We start from the raw sequence: 17665 nt of genomic DNA, 5'->3' as shown, positions 1-17665 counted from the left end.
AAGTACTTAAGCCAATTTTATTTTCCAGTTTAAAGTCACAGGATCCTTCTAGTATATTTTTACCTTTTTTTACATAAAAGTATTTTAAAAAGCCATAGTGAATTATATGTGGGATCTTCAACATCTCAAAGGGTTCAGCTCAGCAATGTCCCTGCCCCTGGATTTCAAACCTGTATTTTCTTTATTACAAAAGACTTATTTTATTACAGGTTTGTTAAAAGAAACTATATGAAAACCAACTTATTTTTTTTTATCCATTGTGTTAATATTTAGCCTTTACCATACTGTTTAGTGAAACACAGTAGTGTGCTATTAAAACATATAAAAGGCAAATCTCAGTTCTATGGAGCAAACATTTATCAAATAAAAAATGGATAACAATTACACAGTGAAGAGGGATGCTAACAGAAGGGTATATGGTAAACTATCTACAGCAAACTACTCAGTGGTACTACCTCTGCACAGCCTGAACCACATTCTGGAGACACCAAATAAATTCAGAACCGGGCTTCTTGCATAGCTTCTTCATCAGAAGGTTGTCACCAAATTGTGCTAGAGACAAATACAGTGAATTGTCCAAAACATGCAAGCAGCAAACAAGAGGAACTGTAACAACTCAAATCCAAAAGCCTTTTTCTTATCACATTGCATTCAACATTTTTCTCCTTTCTCACTTTCTTTTGGCACAACAAGTTTTTCGGGCTGGTGGTGGTGTCAATTATCTTGCTTTCATTTCTCGTATTAGTTTCCAAGACCATTTAAATACAACAAAGTACAAAGGAACAGCCAGTAAGGTACAGTTCTTGCAAAGTGAATTCTGGATCTGTGTGGAGTCAGCAGACTACAGCAATATTTTAGATTAGGTGGGAGACTTGTGTTACTGAGTGGCAAGAACAGGAAAAGTCAAGTGAAACAAAACTTTAAGCAAGCAAACCACAGAGATTGGCCTCGTTAAAGAAAATCCTATTAAAAGTCTTACCAACTTAAAGCTAGGTAAAGGCAGCATCTTCTGCTGACAGCATTACTGCTGTGACTCACAACTAGAAGCCTACCACATGCCAGTGTACTGGCCCCAAACTTTTCTTCACCTGATAATGCTTATTCTTTTCAGAAGAAAGGGGCGTGTAGTAATACCTGAAAACTCTGCATTTGCAGAAGTATATGCATCTCAGCAAGTAACAGTGTATACTGTGAGGACCAGTTATTTCAACTCTTACTTCTTAGGGTGCATCATTGTGTTGACAACCAAGTATCATTTCTGGCTTTCAAAACTGGTTTCACTTCAGAAAATTATTTTACTAGAAGATCTGTTAGCAAACTGAACTATGAAAGTTTTCTACACAATTGAAAAAATGCCATTTTTCCTGCAAGATGCATCTGACATTACAATTGAAAAATGCTTGCTATTGCATTGTAGTAACATTGGCATAAGACAAACACATATTACATTGTCCATCTTCCTTACATCACACCTACTTTGACAAGGACTTCTAATCAAAGTGAATTTACCTACTGATTTGATTTTACCCTGCATCATGGTTCCCTGCCCTGCTCTGTATGTTTATTTCTAAAAGATAACTGCCACTGCTTGAAGAGACCAGAAAACAAACAAAACCCCACAGAATGGGGGGAAACATACAATTTTTTTCATAACACTACTCTTGTGTATCATTGCCCCAAATAAGCAAGTCTCAGACATTTGGTTTGGGAACTATTTCATCAGAAGACAAAATGAAACACTGGGTATCTTTTAATTTGATAAGGAAGACAGTTTAGTCTGTCTTCTATTAAAAAGGAGTCACCTCCCCGCCCCCCTGCAAAACCCCCAAAACCAGACAAACTAAAATTCACTGCCATGTTACTACAGCATAGCTCCAGCATTTCTTAAGGGGAAGATGATTTCTAGGGCAAACAGAAATCTCTTCCTTTTTTTCGTAATAGTAAAGAAACTGGAGCTGTCCCTTTTATGGTAATTCTTAGGAAATTTACTTTTATTAATTTAGAGCTCCCCAATCAAATAATGTATTTAAAATAACTTCTGAATAAACAGCTCAGAAAATCCAGACTGCAGATAGCTTCCAAACAAATTCTTTTCGTTCCCCAATACAAGAACAGTGGATCTCCATTAAACTATTTCACACCATTTGCTAAAGAGCTATTACCACATTTCAATAGTCGTCCCTCTCCCTCCAGTCCTACCAAGGGCAATTACATGCAACTTTAAAAGCAAGCAGTTAAGTATTACCAAGGAAACAATGATTGTCACAATGCAACAGAATATTAAGGTCAGTGAATAATAACTGATTATTTATAAATAACACTAATTTCTATTAAAGCCTGCTTTTCCAAATATAACCAGAACAAAAGCACAACAATTCTGTAGTGTACCAAGTGTATATTTCAATTTACTGTATGCAGTCTAACAACAAATTTGGTCATAATTTACCAGATATACATAAATGATTTAAGTAGTAAAAGAAGATTCAGTTCCAAGAGAATAAGTTCATACCTAGAGGAAAAAAAACAAAACCAAAACAAAACAACAACAAAAAAAAAGAAAATACATTAAGAATGTAGAGCCAGGTCCAGTTTCTAAGCATTAAGTGAGCAGTATCCTAATAAAGCAGATTTAGGTGAATTTCAGATATATATATATATATATTTATATATATAGACAGATCTACCAATTGTAAACTATGGTTTTAAAGGGGATAAATGGGATGGAAAAAATCTTTATGCTATACTTACATATTCACAAAGCAGACCATTACTTTAACGTTTAAAATATTTTTTCATTCATATCATCTTTGCCCAACTAATTTCTACTTTGGACCCCACCAGAATTACACATTACTCATTTCAGTCTAGAACAATGAGAATAAGATGTATTCTTCAGTGTAAAAAAAGGCACCCCACCCTCCCCACCCTCCCCCACAAAACTAATCATCTGTCAGGTTTACAATGTTGTGGAAACTACCAATGAAACAAGTGGATGATAAAAAAAGCATTTTAATTCCCATATAACTGTAATTCAAACTTATCTCAGCTTCAGTCAACAAAAACAATGTCTTAACATTATGTTACTGTTCTACTGATGTAAAGGACAACAGTAAAGCTCGTCTCTTTAAATACATACCAACTTTGATCAGATGGAGCACCATTAAGATTCTGTCTGTCAAAGCATTAAGTTCAAAGTTATCCACACAACTAGCATAATTTAGTTACCTGATATAAAATAGGAAAAAATATACTCATTTTAAAATTAAACAAAGCTGAAAAATATGGTGACCCTCAATTGTTTTTTATACAGTACTGTCACACTGGCCTAGCTATGTGTCATGATAAATGCTCTGCATATTTACTCGTGACATAATAGTACATCAGATTTATTGTTCCAATGATTGCCTGAATTCATTTGCCTTTAGGCTAGACAACACAAAGGAGTTTAAGATGAAGGTGTAATGCCCTCCCCTCCCTATGAAAGAGGCCTGAAGTCATTGGTACAATATTACAAGCTTAGGAAAAAAACCCACATGGCTACAAAAATTCAAGTTTCAACACCTCCTAGAAAATTTGAAATAAAGAGTGTAGGGAACATATCATCCTGAAAAGTAGACAACTCAAAGAGCATTATTTTGCTTTGGACTTTTTGTTTTTCTTTAAAAAAAAAAAATCCAGCAAATTAAGTCAACAGGTTAAATGTAGTTGGTTTGTATTAAACACTAGCAACAACCCATTAAGTACAAAAGAATAAAAAATAGTTTGTGTTCATTTTAATGACGAACGATGGGCACAATAGCCTAGTGTCCAATTCACATCACATAAACTAGCCAAAAACCGGACAAGTAAGAAATTATCAACCAAAAAGTTGTTTAATATGACACTTTCTCCATTCCTTGTATTTTTATTGTGTGGGACTGAGGTATACACCAGGGAAATCAAAAGCTTGAGAGGAGGGGGGGCCTTAGAGGAGGGAGGGAACATTATTACATCAGATACCTTTTAGCATGACTATCTCTTTTGACTAAGTGGCAGAAGAGTTACCCATGCTCTCATCATTCTATTATTTTCATTATTGGTCATTCCTTCTGCAAGATCATTTTGGAACTGATGAATCAATAACAGCCTTCTTGAAAATTCAAAACTGTGAAGAGACACTAAATTAATGCCATTATTAACTTCTCCAGTGCTTATCACCTATACCACCTGCCAGCATAGAGCCAAAAGTTTTAAAACCAAATTTCAATACAGTGTTGGCATTATCTTTGATGCATATTTAAATTATTGGCTTTCACCTATCAGAGTACGGGAGAGGTAAGGTTTGTATGGCAAAGACATGCTTGTGGAAACAAGAGCCAATAGCCCAAATTAGCTTAACTGGTTCACTGACAAAGTACAAGTGGATTTGGGAAACCTGTCTTTGTATTTCCATACGAAGTTGCAATTTTCTTCATTCATGTTAACAGATACATGAATGTGTAACATAAGTACAGTTACTACTATGTCTGAATAGGACCCAAGTAGCTATATCCTATAAATAATAAAAAATACATTTTTCTTTTGATAACTGACTGTAGATGTGAGGACTCTGTATAATTCAACCAAATGGTTGTATGCTGTACAGTCCTGTGCAAATATCATAAAAAAATTAATAATCCTTTTTTGCTATAAGGCTTTGACCCTACATTTTTCACAGCAACATAACTACCACCCAGCCTGTACCATATTTTGCAAGCCTTCAGTCCAAAAATTCAAATAGTCAATCCATATAGTGTCCATTTGCGGCACCCTGAAGTCATATGCTCTGTCAGTCATCTAAAGGCATACAAACTTCCCCAGATTCATCCCATCGAGACTGGTCATTCTGTTCTTCTACATCATCACCAAGCTCCTCATCACCTTCTCCCACTTCATTTTCCTCATATTCTTCATCCCTAGGGAAATCTGTGTCCTGCACCTGGTCTGCTCCCTCTTGCCCTCCAGGTTGAGATTTATCTGCACAGTCTACACAAACTCCGTAACGTCGCGATCCATGTCTTATTCCAACGCTGGCTGCTAGCATGAAAATCTTCTTACACACCATACATTTATACTTTTTATCCTTTTTATGCACCTATGGAAGAGAAATATTAACAGCTGAAAATGTGTGTATCAGGTTGCATTTGCAATAGTACTAGAAAACTACTATTAATAATAATTACTAATACAAAAATTCATTTTTTGACCTCTTCTGAAGGATACCCCAACACCGTTCAGAGAAAGATAAGTACTACTAGAGATCCATTCTGACTATGAGCTATTGCCCACAACCAAACTAGCTGCTTACTGTTCAGCAGATAGCTGAATAGCTGCCTGTTCCGTAAACAGGTGAGTGTTACTTTTATGACTACTCACTGTACAGAACAAGACTCTGAAAGGTAATGGGAACAGTATAAGCACTTACGTTGCAAACAGGATCATAACTCATTTAGAAAATCACCTTTACAATTTTAAGTCCTAGAAACATTAAGAACAAGCTGGAGTTGTAAATTCAAAGAGCAAGATCCTTCTTCCACGACACCTCCCTCCCAACACAACCAAACCCAACATCATCTTTCCAGGTTCCTTTGAAGAATTTTTTGTCTTGTGTGTAAGAGTGAGCTTGCGTGTAAAATTAGGAGGCTGCTGTTGACTAACTTGACTAAACATAAATTTTAATTTTTAATTTGGGAGTATGTTATTTGTACAAGTAACTGAATTCAGCAACCATGTATAATGGTTATCATCTTGGAAAAAATTAAGTTGAAGGCTTCCTTCTTCTATTGGGGGTCCCCATAACAGATTACAACTATGTGCTTAAATATCTCATTTGAGGTCACATTGAAAAAGTTGCCATTTTAGATAAAACAGAAATTACCACCCAGATGAGGGGAAAAAACCAAAACCAAACAAGGTCAAGATACAAATAGTTACCTTAGTCCCACTGTAAAATCTGTACAGCTGATACAACATGTGTTTTCCTCAGCCTCTAGACTTGTTATGATAGTGTTTCACACAAAGCAGAATGTTTGAGGTTTCTGTTGAATGGCGGCGAGGGGGGAAGGTGTTCTGATTCCATCAGGGAGAGCACACTTCACTTAAAAGTTAAAACACCAGGCTGGGCTGAGCTCACTCTATAGCTATTTTCAACCTGACTTCATCTCCTTTCCTGAAGGAAAAAAAATCTTCAGCTACAAGACCTCATCAGATACTGCAGGACAGAAACCTGAAGTCCCACTCTACTCTACCTGGTAGACTGACTACGACCCACAGTTGCTATCTTCTCTGGTGAGCCACAAAGGAAGAAGTAGAGTAGCTGCTGGGATGTGTTACACAGTATCACCACCAATAAGGTGATAATGACCTAACCTCCTCTGCCCAGCCACAGACCTGCCCCGTACCATCACCACCTCCATCACTGCAGTCACCTACAGACACTACAGAACAAAATGTTCTTCAGACGCGGTAACATCATAGGTACTCCTGTCCCTTCAGGCATCTAAGCCTTCACCAGGTGGTATGGGAAGAGGAAGAAAGGCAGCAGCAGCAGAGTGGAAAGATGTGTATCCAAGATGAGAGAAGACCAGTGGAACATAAGAAAGATGCTGGTTCTAAAATGTAGGAGCTACTAACAACATATGCCTTTCCTACCTGTAGAGCAATTTAAGGAATGCTTAAAATTACTATAGCAGTCTTAAATTTATATCTTCTAGAATTATATCCTGATATGACTCAAGTTATTATTTACTTTTAATAATATTACTGGCTAACAGAAAGTCCATTTCATGATAGCACAAGCTAGAAAGGAAAGGTAGGAAGCCTTACACCAAAAGCTCTTTTCTGCATCTGCATTAAAACTTGGAAGCTCACAACCACTTTTTCTACTCACTGAGGAACAAAAAGCCAACTGCTAGGAGAGTATGGAGACTTATGGAACACCTTCATGAGGGAGCAAGATGGTCCATTGATTCTCAAAGGACTGAGGAAAGCTACCAAAATGGAGAAGTAAAGTGCAATTTACCCTGTTCCATGTACTAACCTATTTTGAGTATCTGCAAAACATGTTGCAAAATGAGTTTTTTAAAATCACAGCTTGGAGAAATGTTATTACCTTCTCACCACCAATATGATCTTGCTTTTATTACTCCCTGAAAACACACTTTTGATTTTATACAGTAAATATTGTAATGAAGTCTTAATTTCCTTACAGACTAGATACAAAGTACATGCAAAATACCCAAGACAGATAATACTTTCTCTGGTTCCTCAGATAAACAGTACTCAAGTCAAATCCTGAGTAATGCAACATGCACAGGACAGGGTAAGCTCACCTGCTGATTATGGTATTGGTAGAATGCAAGTCAGAAGGACATTTACTTTCTGCATCTCAAGTATTTTTGTATTCCTTCCTAAATCTTAAAGCAGATAGTATACTATAGCTTTGTCTAGTTGTGAAATAAGTATTTCAGAACTACCCCAAGATATTGTGCAAATGCTGATTAACAGGGCGTCCTCACAGAAAACGGTGATGCAGCATTATAGAACAAGAAGACGCGCTATTCTATTGCGGTAACACTAAGCCAAAATTCCCTTTCGTTATCTACAGAATACTTACATATACTGCATCTCTTTATCACATCACTTTGAAAATCATCTTGAAATTATCTCATCAGAATTCCAGCGACTGTCTTAATTGATACTGCATTTTCCATTAAGAATATAAGAGGTATAGTTATCACAAAGAGATGTTTATCTTCATACATTTTAGATTAAGATAAAACAAGTTACATTATGGCAAATCAGAGAACAGTGTTTCTGTCAACTACCAAAACATGTGAAACAACTATAAAAACCCACTCGTACATGCGCATACACACACACACTTGAGGTTACCTACCAAGGAATGTCTCTTTACATGCTCTCTTCGAGTAAACAGCTTCCCACAGATGTCACAACTGAAAGATCTCACGCCTGTGTGAATGAGCAAGTGTCTCTTTAGTGTTCTTCTGTATTTGGCTACATAATTACAGTGTGGACACTTCAACTTGTTCATGATTAAAGCAGAGGAATCGCCTACAAGATAATAAGTCATCAGGAGAAAAGATGATGAAACACAAAAAACTATTTCAATATGTTCTGCCTGGTGCACAAAAATAAACAGGTGCCAAAACAATAAAGCACCCACATGACTTTTCATCAGCCAAATCAGGACAATGCCTTCCTGCAGAAACCACAAATACTGGTAGGTTCTGCATGTATGATCTTGCTAGAAAAATACCTACTTGTAACCAAAGAATTTTTACTACAGAAGTACAGATCGATTCTTTGAAAAGAAGTCTTATTTCATGAGTCAGAGTAAGTTAGCTCCAAATTAGCAGTATTCCATTTTCTAGAGGTCACCTATACCAGAATACACTTTATTCTGGATTAGAAACACTCTAGCTCTGCGGCATTTAGACAGTTACAATCTTCTCTCCCAATATTCTATTTAGAATTATGTGCAGGAAGTGCCTGCCAAGATCTGACTCTACAAATAAGTAAAAAAAGAAAGTATAATTAAGCAAGAATTAATATTGACAAAAGGAATAGAACAGTAAGAGGTAGCATAATTCTGAAATAGCTAAAAAGGGAAGTTATTGGTTCAGATTTTAGCTATTCTCTACCCAAAGTCTATTTTGATCTAACAGTAGAAAAAATAAAGAGAGCAGAAAAAAAACTTCTGGAAGCAGCAATATCCCACTTCTTCCTTATGAAAGAAGAGAGCTATTTACATATCCTTGGACCAAGGATAACTAACATAGCTTGCTCAAAGGATACGTGCAAAACAGGTTTACTACAGCTGCCTATTACTGTGTGAAATAGAAAAGCATAGGATGCTGTGACAGCTACGAAGAAGTCCACACAGGAATACAAGGATTATTTTGAGAAAAGGGTACCGAGTCAACTTACTACAAGTGACTTAATTTATGAACATAATCATAACTATCTAGAAGCATCCAAAAAGCACTGGCTAAGGCTACTTGATTATATACATAAGTTTCTAATGTTCATGCTGGCAGGAAGAAAGCAAAAGTAATTGTGTGCTATGTGCATGGGACTGCATGCCTATATCTAAGATGCCCCCTCCCAGCTTCAAAATCCATGGAAGTTCAATTTTGCCTGTATTCAAAAGTTTGCCCTGGTATATCGGAGCACTCAGGCAAGCTGCACATCAACATAATGACACATAATGGCTTACATGAAGAAAAATAAGTTCAAAAAACATTTTAAATTGCAGTCTTACACACATCAAGAGGGGTATGACAGACAGGCAGACATCAGGGCTGTAAGATATATGGGAATTTAACGGTTTAAGAACAGGCAGACCTCCTAAAACCTGAGTTCTAATCCCTTGCCTGCTAATGAATTTCACCTTCTGATGACCCAATTCCTTCCACCGTAAAAAACAAAAATATTTACAGTAAACCATAAACCACATCCCAGTAATAGCTCAAAGCTACAGAGAGAAGAGGTGGGCATTACTATTACCCAGTCCTTAAGATCCTCTTTTTACTGAAGACTTTATGTATTTTAAGGATCTAGCAACAATTATTTTAGATGTGGTGGGGTTTTTGGTATGTTTTCAGACAGAAAAATAATTACGGATAATTGCTTGCTTGAACTATTAAGAAAGGCACACAAGCTGTGAAAGGGTAGGTTATACAACAAGAAGGCTTTAGCTATGGCTCCATTGAATTCAAAACCTTTTATTTTTAATAGCAAGAAGTATGCTCTGATGTCTACTCTGAAATTATATTTAACTTCATAACTTCATCATCCAAGTGTTCAATTTCGAAGCCCATTTATCTGTAATTAGCTCACTGCAGGGGTGGGGGAAGCCATCAGATCATTAAAGACCTTGGGTATCTTCATATTCAGGCACAATACAAGAGCTGATATAAATCATGTTCTGTTTTTACTTTTCCATACATTTGAATTCCTTTTTCTCCCTTCAAGGAAGTACTACTATTTACATTATCCAGAAAGGCAAACGATATGGAAGGAGATTATGTAAACACTTAATCTTGTAAAGCTCTAAACAAATTAATCAAATATTACCAGCAGTGACACAGAATATAAAGAACACCTATCAGAGGCAAAAAACAACCTCCTCTCCATCAGATATACTTGCCATTTTCCCAAGCTTCTTTTGGCCAAGATTCTGGCAGCAGTCCATACTTGAAGTCACTTGAAGTACCCGGCAGCAGTCCATACTTGAAGTCACTTGAAGCACCCGGCAGCAGTCCATACTTGAAGTCACTTGAAGTACCCGGCAGCAGTCCATACTTGAAGTCACTTGAAGTACCTATTACAGACACAGTCTTACTTTAGCTTCCCGGGTTCTAGTAGGTCATGCTGTTTAGCAAAATATATATCCTTTTTAAACTGTGACTAAAAAGTTTCAAACCTTAAAATAGTAATTATCTTTTTTCACATAATCTTCAATACTGAAATGAAGAAATAACTGCATTCCTAATTTCACTGAAATTAGACCTTTGAACTACTCTCCACAGCACCATTTCTTCTGCCCATCCTGAGAAAAATTCAAAGCCTTTTTCATACTACAAGAACTTTTATCGTAAGGGTATTTATTCCCTCACTATCATCATGACAGGGATAAAAAGTTTTCCACTAGACTCTCTTTACAACTGCTTTGTGCAGTGACTTCATCTGGTCTACCACAGGCAGTCTAGCTGGTACAAAAGTAAACACTTTCTACTGGAGGTTTGATTTTCTTTACTGCCTTAAAATATCTCAGTGGTATATAAAGTGCTTTAAATACCTTTATTTACATAAAGTATCCTACAGCTATGTCTAAATCCTTTTTTGAATAATCATCTCCATTACTCTATAACCACATCAGTTCAAGACACCACAATGACTTGGAACATACCATCTTAAAAGACCAGTTTGCATATTTACATTTGGTCTTCAGACAAGCTCTTCATGCAGTTTGCATGGTCTTTGTAGCTTTTTTTCCTCTTTAAAAGAACAAAATCATTCAGAAGTAAATAGTGCCTTAAGAAGACTCTTGCTTGTTTAATTCTTTACTTTTGTAACAAGAATTGCATGAGTGAATATGGAATCACTATTACACAGCACAGAGAAAAGAACTATAAATAGTACACAAGAAAGTTGCACTAGGCATTTGACAAAATCATATTTGTGGGGCAAAGACTCTTCTGGCAAGAGTGAAAATCAACCTTCCCCCCAATCCCCAAGACAGTTCATGTTTTCCAACAAACTTCTTATAAACCATTACTTTCCTCACAGGCACACAGTTGTTAAATAAACAAACTGCAGTGGAAACTGGCAGATTTCCTTTTATTTGTCTGGATGGTGCTCAGGTCCTCACATTGGATTCCCAATGTCACTGTTGTGAAGGGCTTCAGAGCAAATAGATACATTTTTACTTTCAAGCCTGAGACTTTACATTTTAATAGTCCAAAGACTTTTTCCTTTGTCCCTATACTGCTCATTCTAAGGATTTTTCCGGGAAAGGAAGTTGTCTTAGTGTAAATTAGAATTTCATGCAGCTAGTGGTAAGCCGCATACTGAAACACTCACAACTTACAGTTTTACTGGGGGAAAAAAAAAGTACCAATTACAAATCCTCACAGCATTAGACATATACAGTAGTTTCGTTTACTGCTCAGGCAGTGTTACGGTTGGCAGCAGTGGTTTCATCTGCAACATAGGACAACAGTTCAAAAGGAAATCAATTAACAAATAGGAAACTTATAATTCTATCCTAACCGTTAGACAATGGCAAATGATAAGCAAAGCTGGATCTCAACTGCCAAACTAGGTATTCCACTGGAGCTTTTAAAAAGCAGAGCTTGAGTGGATGAAGGAAGAGAAATCCCAGTATTTTAGCTCATCCACCTAGCTATTTTGGTATACAAAGAAGGGGGAAGGGAAGGGAATAAATCTCCCTCTCCTTTAAGCAACAAAGTAGAGAGGAAAATATTTTTATATTGTTTTAATTACTGACTCCAATAGCTGCTGTTATGTCCAAAAGAGGCAAGAACTCCTTACACTAATTTGGAGCTATGGACTCCAGCAATGGCATCTCACAACAGCTCAAGGAATAGAACACAGATACCCTATAGACATGCCAACTACACATTCCTTTGAGGTGAGCAGTAAAACTTCCTTCTGTAATATACAAGAAAGGATTAGTGAGGAAGCAGTTCTGGGCAAGAGCAAAGATGACTTGACCTCAAGGCTAAAAGCCTCCAAATTAAAGCAGGCTTCAGGCTCTAGCAGAGGAAAAAAAATAAAACAACTTCTATAATCTGTTTAAAATATTAGACCTTTTCTTTATAGGCTTTTCCCCTCTAATAGAGCTGTCCTGTCTCTACTTGACCAGTGGAAGATCAGTGATCAAAATATTTAATCACATTTTCCCCCCATTATGGGAAGAATATCTGTAAGATAACAGACCAAGCCTTTACTGCTCACAGATGTAATGTATATGCTGTGTACAGGCAATATTGCACAGCTTCCTTCAAAATAAGCATACATCAAAGACTGACCATAAGCAAGAGTTGTACCAAGCTGAACACATTTATAACACGGTCACTTTGACAGTTTTTTGGGATCTAAGAGAATACAAATCAAATTTCATTAGGAACATTTATGCTCACAGCTGGTATTGAAGTTTGAGGGAAGTTAGGAACTCAAATCCCTGCATAAGTCTAGATCTTGGCATAAGACTTGGCATAGAGCCAAACAGACTTAAAAGCTGTAGTCTACTGGGGATAATAGCTATTAAATTCTTCTACCTCCAATTTGAAGAGAAGACCTGTTATAACATGAAAGAACACCAGCACAGATACCACAAGAGATAAGAGGCTGCTACGGACACTTCAGTCTCTGCACAGTACAGGACTAAGCAGATCATAATTAAACCTAATGCTTACTCCTAGAATAATTCGTTGACCTAGAAAACCTGCTTTCTAGATTGAGCACACATATAATGTGTTCAAAACAAAACAACAAAAAAGGCATTTTTAACGTCTAATGGCTCATCCAAACAGGAAAACCATGAATTATATATAGACTGGGAACTGCAAGTGCAATACCTAGCCTCTACTCGTTTCCCCAGGTGGACATATAGCCTACAGTCAGATAAGCTTCTTACTGTAGCTGGGCCAAGTATAAGATATTACAGACCCCTGTGGCTCATAACATCTTTCCCCATTCCTCCTCCCACCCAGGCTACTGCCCCCTGAAATCTGCTTGCAAAACTACAGGTACAGTCATCATCTAACCTGTTCCTGTCAACTTAATTACAGATGATTTTGATAGGAGACTGAAAGCAACTACATATGCAGTTGTACTGGTAGACTGGGGGTGGGTACAAAGGGGGGAAATACAGACAGCAGTGAAAAAGGTGCGTTTTGGGTTTTTTTTTGTTTTTTTTTTTTTTTTTTTTTAAAGAAAGAGGGTAATTAGAAGCAATAATGTTCTGTATCTCCAAACCAGGTCGTATGATCACAGCTTTCCTCTGATCTAAGAATAACTTTTTACAGTTTAGTTGATTCCTAAAAGAGGTGTAAGTTAATAATTCAAATGTCAATTAATCTCCAACATCTACCCATTCTTCTACCCTGCATGGAGAAGAGGTTTCTATCAGTAACCTGATCTTAGCAAACCCAAAATAATAAAAATAAAACAGAATACAAGTAAGTTGATTAACTGTCAGCACTAAAATTCTCAAGATGTCAATCTGAGAAGAGATAAAGACAATCCAAAATACAATTAAGTGGTTGTGTAGGCTTTTACACAACTAGCAAAAACTTTATGGAAGGATTTTATGTTCTACTGTGTGTGTTCTCAGGAAAAAAAGATAACCAGAAGTCAGACACACTGATTTTCAGTTTTGGAGGCAAGAGGTAGGGGAGTATCACCAGAAAGAAAATGCATCTGAGCAGAAGCATCCTTAGTTTGACAAGCTTTGCTCTTTTTCTGTAACCAGAAATACACTGATTTTTTGGGAAGAAAAAGAGACATTACTGAGTAGGGGATGATCAAGGAAATTAATGAGAAGATCAACAACAGAAGCCATTGAGCAGGTAATTATAGAAAGGGATATGGATGCAGAGTGCGCTGAGGGAGAAAATGCAAAACTTTGCATTAGATACAGTTGTCTAATGAACTCAACTTCTGTTTTCTTTATACATATTAACACTAGAAACAGTGCCAAAAGAAGAGAAAAAGGAATACTATTTTTCCCCACCAGATTTTCTGACATTGACTGCTCATTCAGATCAATTAAAAAAGACAGAAAGTAGACAGGATAAGCGATTAGGCCGTAACTTTCAAGGATTGTAAAGAAAGCAGTGGTAATCTACTCATACAATCTGGATTGCTATTAGAGAGCTAGATTTGTTGCTTATGTTAGGTAACATGACAGAAAAAACAGCACTATCAAGACTGACATACTGAGAAGGTGGGGGAAAGAAAATATATTGTAATCCATTTGTTCCCAGAGTATTACTCACATCTTTAACCTTGCTTCTGAGAAGGGTCAAAGCACATTACTTCTCAACTGCCTCTTGTAACAGAAGGCTCAGACAAACCTAAGACATTTTGCCAATGCAATCTTACTCATACTCTATGTACTGCTCCCAATTGCTCTTAATTTTTACTGTTTCTCATTCATGACAAAAAAAAAAGTTTATTGCCTTGACTATGGAGGCAGATCTATTACCAACTAACCCTGCCAGACGACTATCAATTGACGCCAAATATATCACCCACTTGCTTTTTCAACTTGCTTATCATATACTCCCTGAAAAACTCCTCCCTGAGAAGGGGTGACATTCACATTGGAAAGCTATTTTGCTGATCTCTCTTCACAAAGGTTAAATCAGTGCAACACAAGATAGTGAGAGCTTTCCTCATCCAGATCATTTATTTCTGGGGAGTTATTGTTCTCAGGGACTATCACAGACTCAAACAAAAACTTAGGTCTGAAGGGGCTGCTGAAGGTCACCTAGTTCAACCTCCTGCTCACAGCAGGGCTAACTTCAAAGCTAGACTGTATGTTGCTTTGGTCCTTGCCAAGTTTTAAATATCTACAAGGATGGGAGATTCCATAAACCCTCCAAGCAATCTGTTCCAACACAACCGCTCTCATGGTCAACAGTGTTCTTCATATACAACTGGAATTTCCTTAGCTGCAACTTGTGACAACTGACTCTTGCCCTTTCACTGTGCACCTCTGAAAAGCACCTGGGTTTGTTTTCTCTGTAATCCCTTTAAGGCGGTATAAGATGGCAGGTAGATCCCTCAGCCTTCTCTATACTAAATAAATTCAGTTCCTCAGCCTCTCCTTGAACAACATGTTCTCCATCCCCCTAACCACCTTATAGTGCCCCTCCACTGCACTCCCTCCAGCTTGTCGACATCTTTCTCTTCATCTCGTCTGAACTGGGCACCACCAACTGGTGGTTCAGGCACCTGTCCACAAGGATCTCTGGTTCTTTTCCACGGAGTTACTACACAGCCACTCAGCGCTCAGTTTGTACTGATGCACAGGGCTGTTACTTCCAGATGCAAGACTTGATATTTGTCTTTGCACAGCATCTTAGAGGTTCCTGTTGGCCAATTCCTACGGACTGTTGAGGTCCATCTGAACAATAGCCCAGCCTTGCCTTTCAGTATATCAACCACTCCCACCAATTTGATGTAATCTGCAAACTTGATGAGAGTGTCTTCTGTCCTACTATCCTGATCACTGATGAAGGTGTTAAACAGTATGAGACTCAGTAAGCTATTTTCAGGAAAATAGCTCTTCTTGACTTCACTGTCAAGAAAATACCTTCATCCATAAACTTCTGGACTATGTTGTGAGCTCAAGGGCCAGATCACGAACACTGCAAACAGGTCAGTTTAAGGATGTACCTCAAGAGCTTTCTCAAGTAAAGTATTCAAGAGATAACTCAAAGACTTTCTGATATAAACATTTCACATCCCCTTTTCATCAAGTCTTACATTTAAAGTGTTAATCTGAGCATGACTTTCAAGGAGATATACACCTAAAAGGCTGCACTGAACTCCTAGAGACTGACTGGCATTTAGGATTAAGATCCTTCAATACAGTAAAACACACCCACCATTCTAGATACTCTGGTAACCAAATTAAACATCATGGCATTATGTTCTGCTCCTATTTTCTTGCTAACTCGTTGAAAAAGTGACTACAGAACAAATCCACTTTCTCCATAATGAAGGGGTAAAAAAGTATCCAATTAAAAAAAAAAAAAAAGGAAGATTAAGTTTATTCCCATCTTAGCCCTAATAAAAGGGTTCTCCACACAGTAAAGCCATTAGTTTCTTTCTGCATCGGCATTAGAGAACTGCTATTGCTACCATTTTATCAGCTACACATTGTAGCTTGTAAACATATTTTCTTAAAAGAAGAATTAAATCTCAGCTTGAGGGACAAAAAATAGAAGAATCACCATGCATTATTATCAAAGACCACTGATGTCATTGTAGTTGAGATAAATACACCAAGAACTGATATGGGTCTTCATTTGTATTGATTCTTATGTAAAGACATAAGCACAGATACCATTGCTGCACAGACGCTCTTTTGGTCCAAACAACTTTTTATGCTAAAACAGTTGAAAGGAAATGCTAAGGAGATCTTCACTTCATGTTAGCTTCTCTAATCACAGGCAGTCTTAGAAGCAGTAGCGTAATTGAACAAAACCCTTGTGTTGAACTGGCATCTCAGTATCATTCATTCCAGACTTAATTTGCCAAAGCCTAACTTTGTCCAGGAGTACAAAGGGATTTTGTCTTTACACTGGGCTTTGAAGAAAATTAAGGTACAAGACAGAGGTGCAAATCTGTAAAAATACCAAAACATAAAGGAAAACAACCAACCCTTCCAACAACAACAAAAATCAACCCAAAACCCAAAAACCCACCAAAACCCAAACCCAGATACTTCCTTGGGAACTCTGCGTAATAAGGTCTGGGAGTACATGACAAACTAAGCTTGCCAGACTGGTGTCATGCTCTCCCTACAAAGTAACATGCAACATTACACCCTAAAGAAAGGGGATCAACTCAAGTCACAAGCAAGCAAATGTGTAAAAGATTGGAACTTTTACACAGCTCATACTTCTCATGCACACAGCCTGACCATGAAAGACAACTGCTGCTTAAACAAAGGGGTTTTTTTTTTTCCCGCGGCCTTATCCCCTCAACCCCTCCTGCCACCCCGCCCCAAGAATACCAGAAGTGACTAAAGTTCTGCAATTGTGGCTACATTTTTACAGTAAAAATGGCAACTCTGATCTTGCTAACTCCCCTCTCCATTGTTTCCAGTATGACAGGATGAAGCTTGTAACTAACCGCACCACTGAAGTCTAGTGGTTAAAGTGAAATTGTCTGCTAAAGCTGTACTCCCACAAACACATATGTATTGCAAGTACTACAGTGTGCTTTAGGGTAAACGCATAGTATAAGCTTGCTATGCTATAATATTCTACATTTTGTATAAACTTTCTACACTATAAACACATTTCTGGTTGGATATATTTACTGATACCTGTCAGAAACTGGCACAAGTAAGAAATGCTGC

General features: G+C 37.3%; 1 protein-coding gene across 2 annotated transcripts in view; it reads right to left on the bottom strand.

Moving 5' to 3' along the window:
- Nucleotides 1-2385: 2385 nt before the first annotated feature.
- Nucleotides 2386-17665, bottom strand: part of ZBTB10 (zinc finger and BTB domain containing 10) — a 30777-nt gene continuing 15497 nt past the window's right edge. The window contains exons 3-6 of one of the 2 annotated variants that reach the window (XR_008235298.1): nt 10190-10363; nt 7916-8091; nt 7634-7717; nt 4899-5113 (exon numbers count right to left, since the gene is read on the bottom strand). Coding sequence is in view for 1 of the 2 variants with exons in the window: in XM_052788109.1 (XP_052644069.1) it covers nt 4808-5113; nt 7916-8091; nt 10190-10363 (656 nt within the window). In the remaining variant the exon portion in view is untranslated. Of the gene's footprint in view, nt 5114-7633; nt 7718-7915; nt 8092-10189; nt 10364-17665 lie in introns of both variants that reach the window. The other variant, XM_052788109.1, reaches the window with a different exon arrangement.

The sequence above is a fragment of the Harpia harpyja genome, chromosome 5, assembly GCF_026419915.1.
Source record: "Harpia harpyja isolate bHarHar1 chromosome 5, bHarHar1 primary haplotype, whole genome shotgun sequence".
Classification (NCBI taxonomy): Eukaryota; Metazoa; Chordata; class Aves; order Accipitriformes; family Accipitridae; genus Harpia; species Harpia harpyja.
The sequence above is the reverse complement of the archived record's forward strand: the minus strand, read 5'-3'. Positions and strand labels throughout refer to the sequence as shown.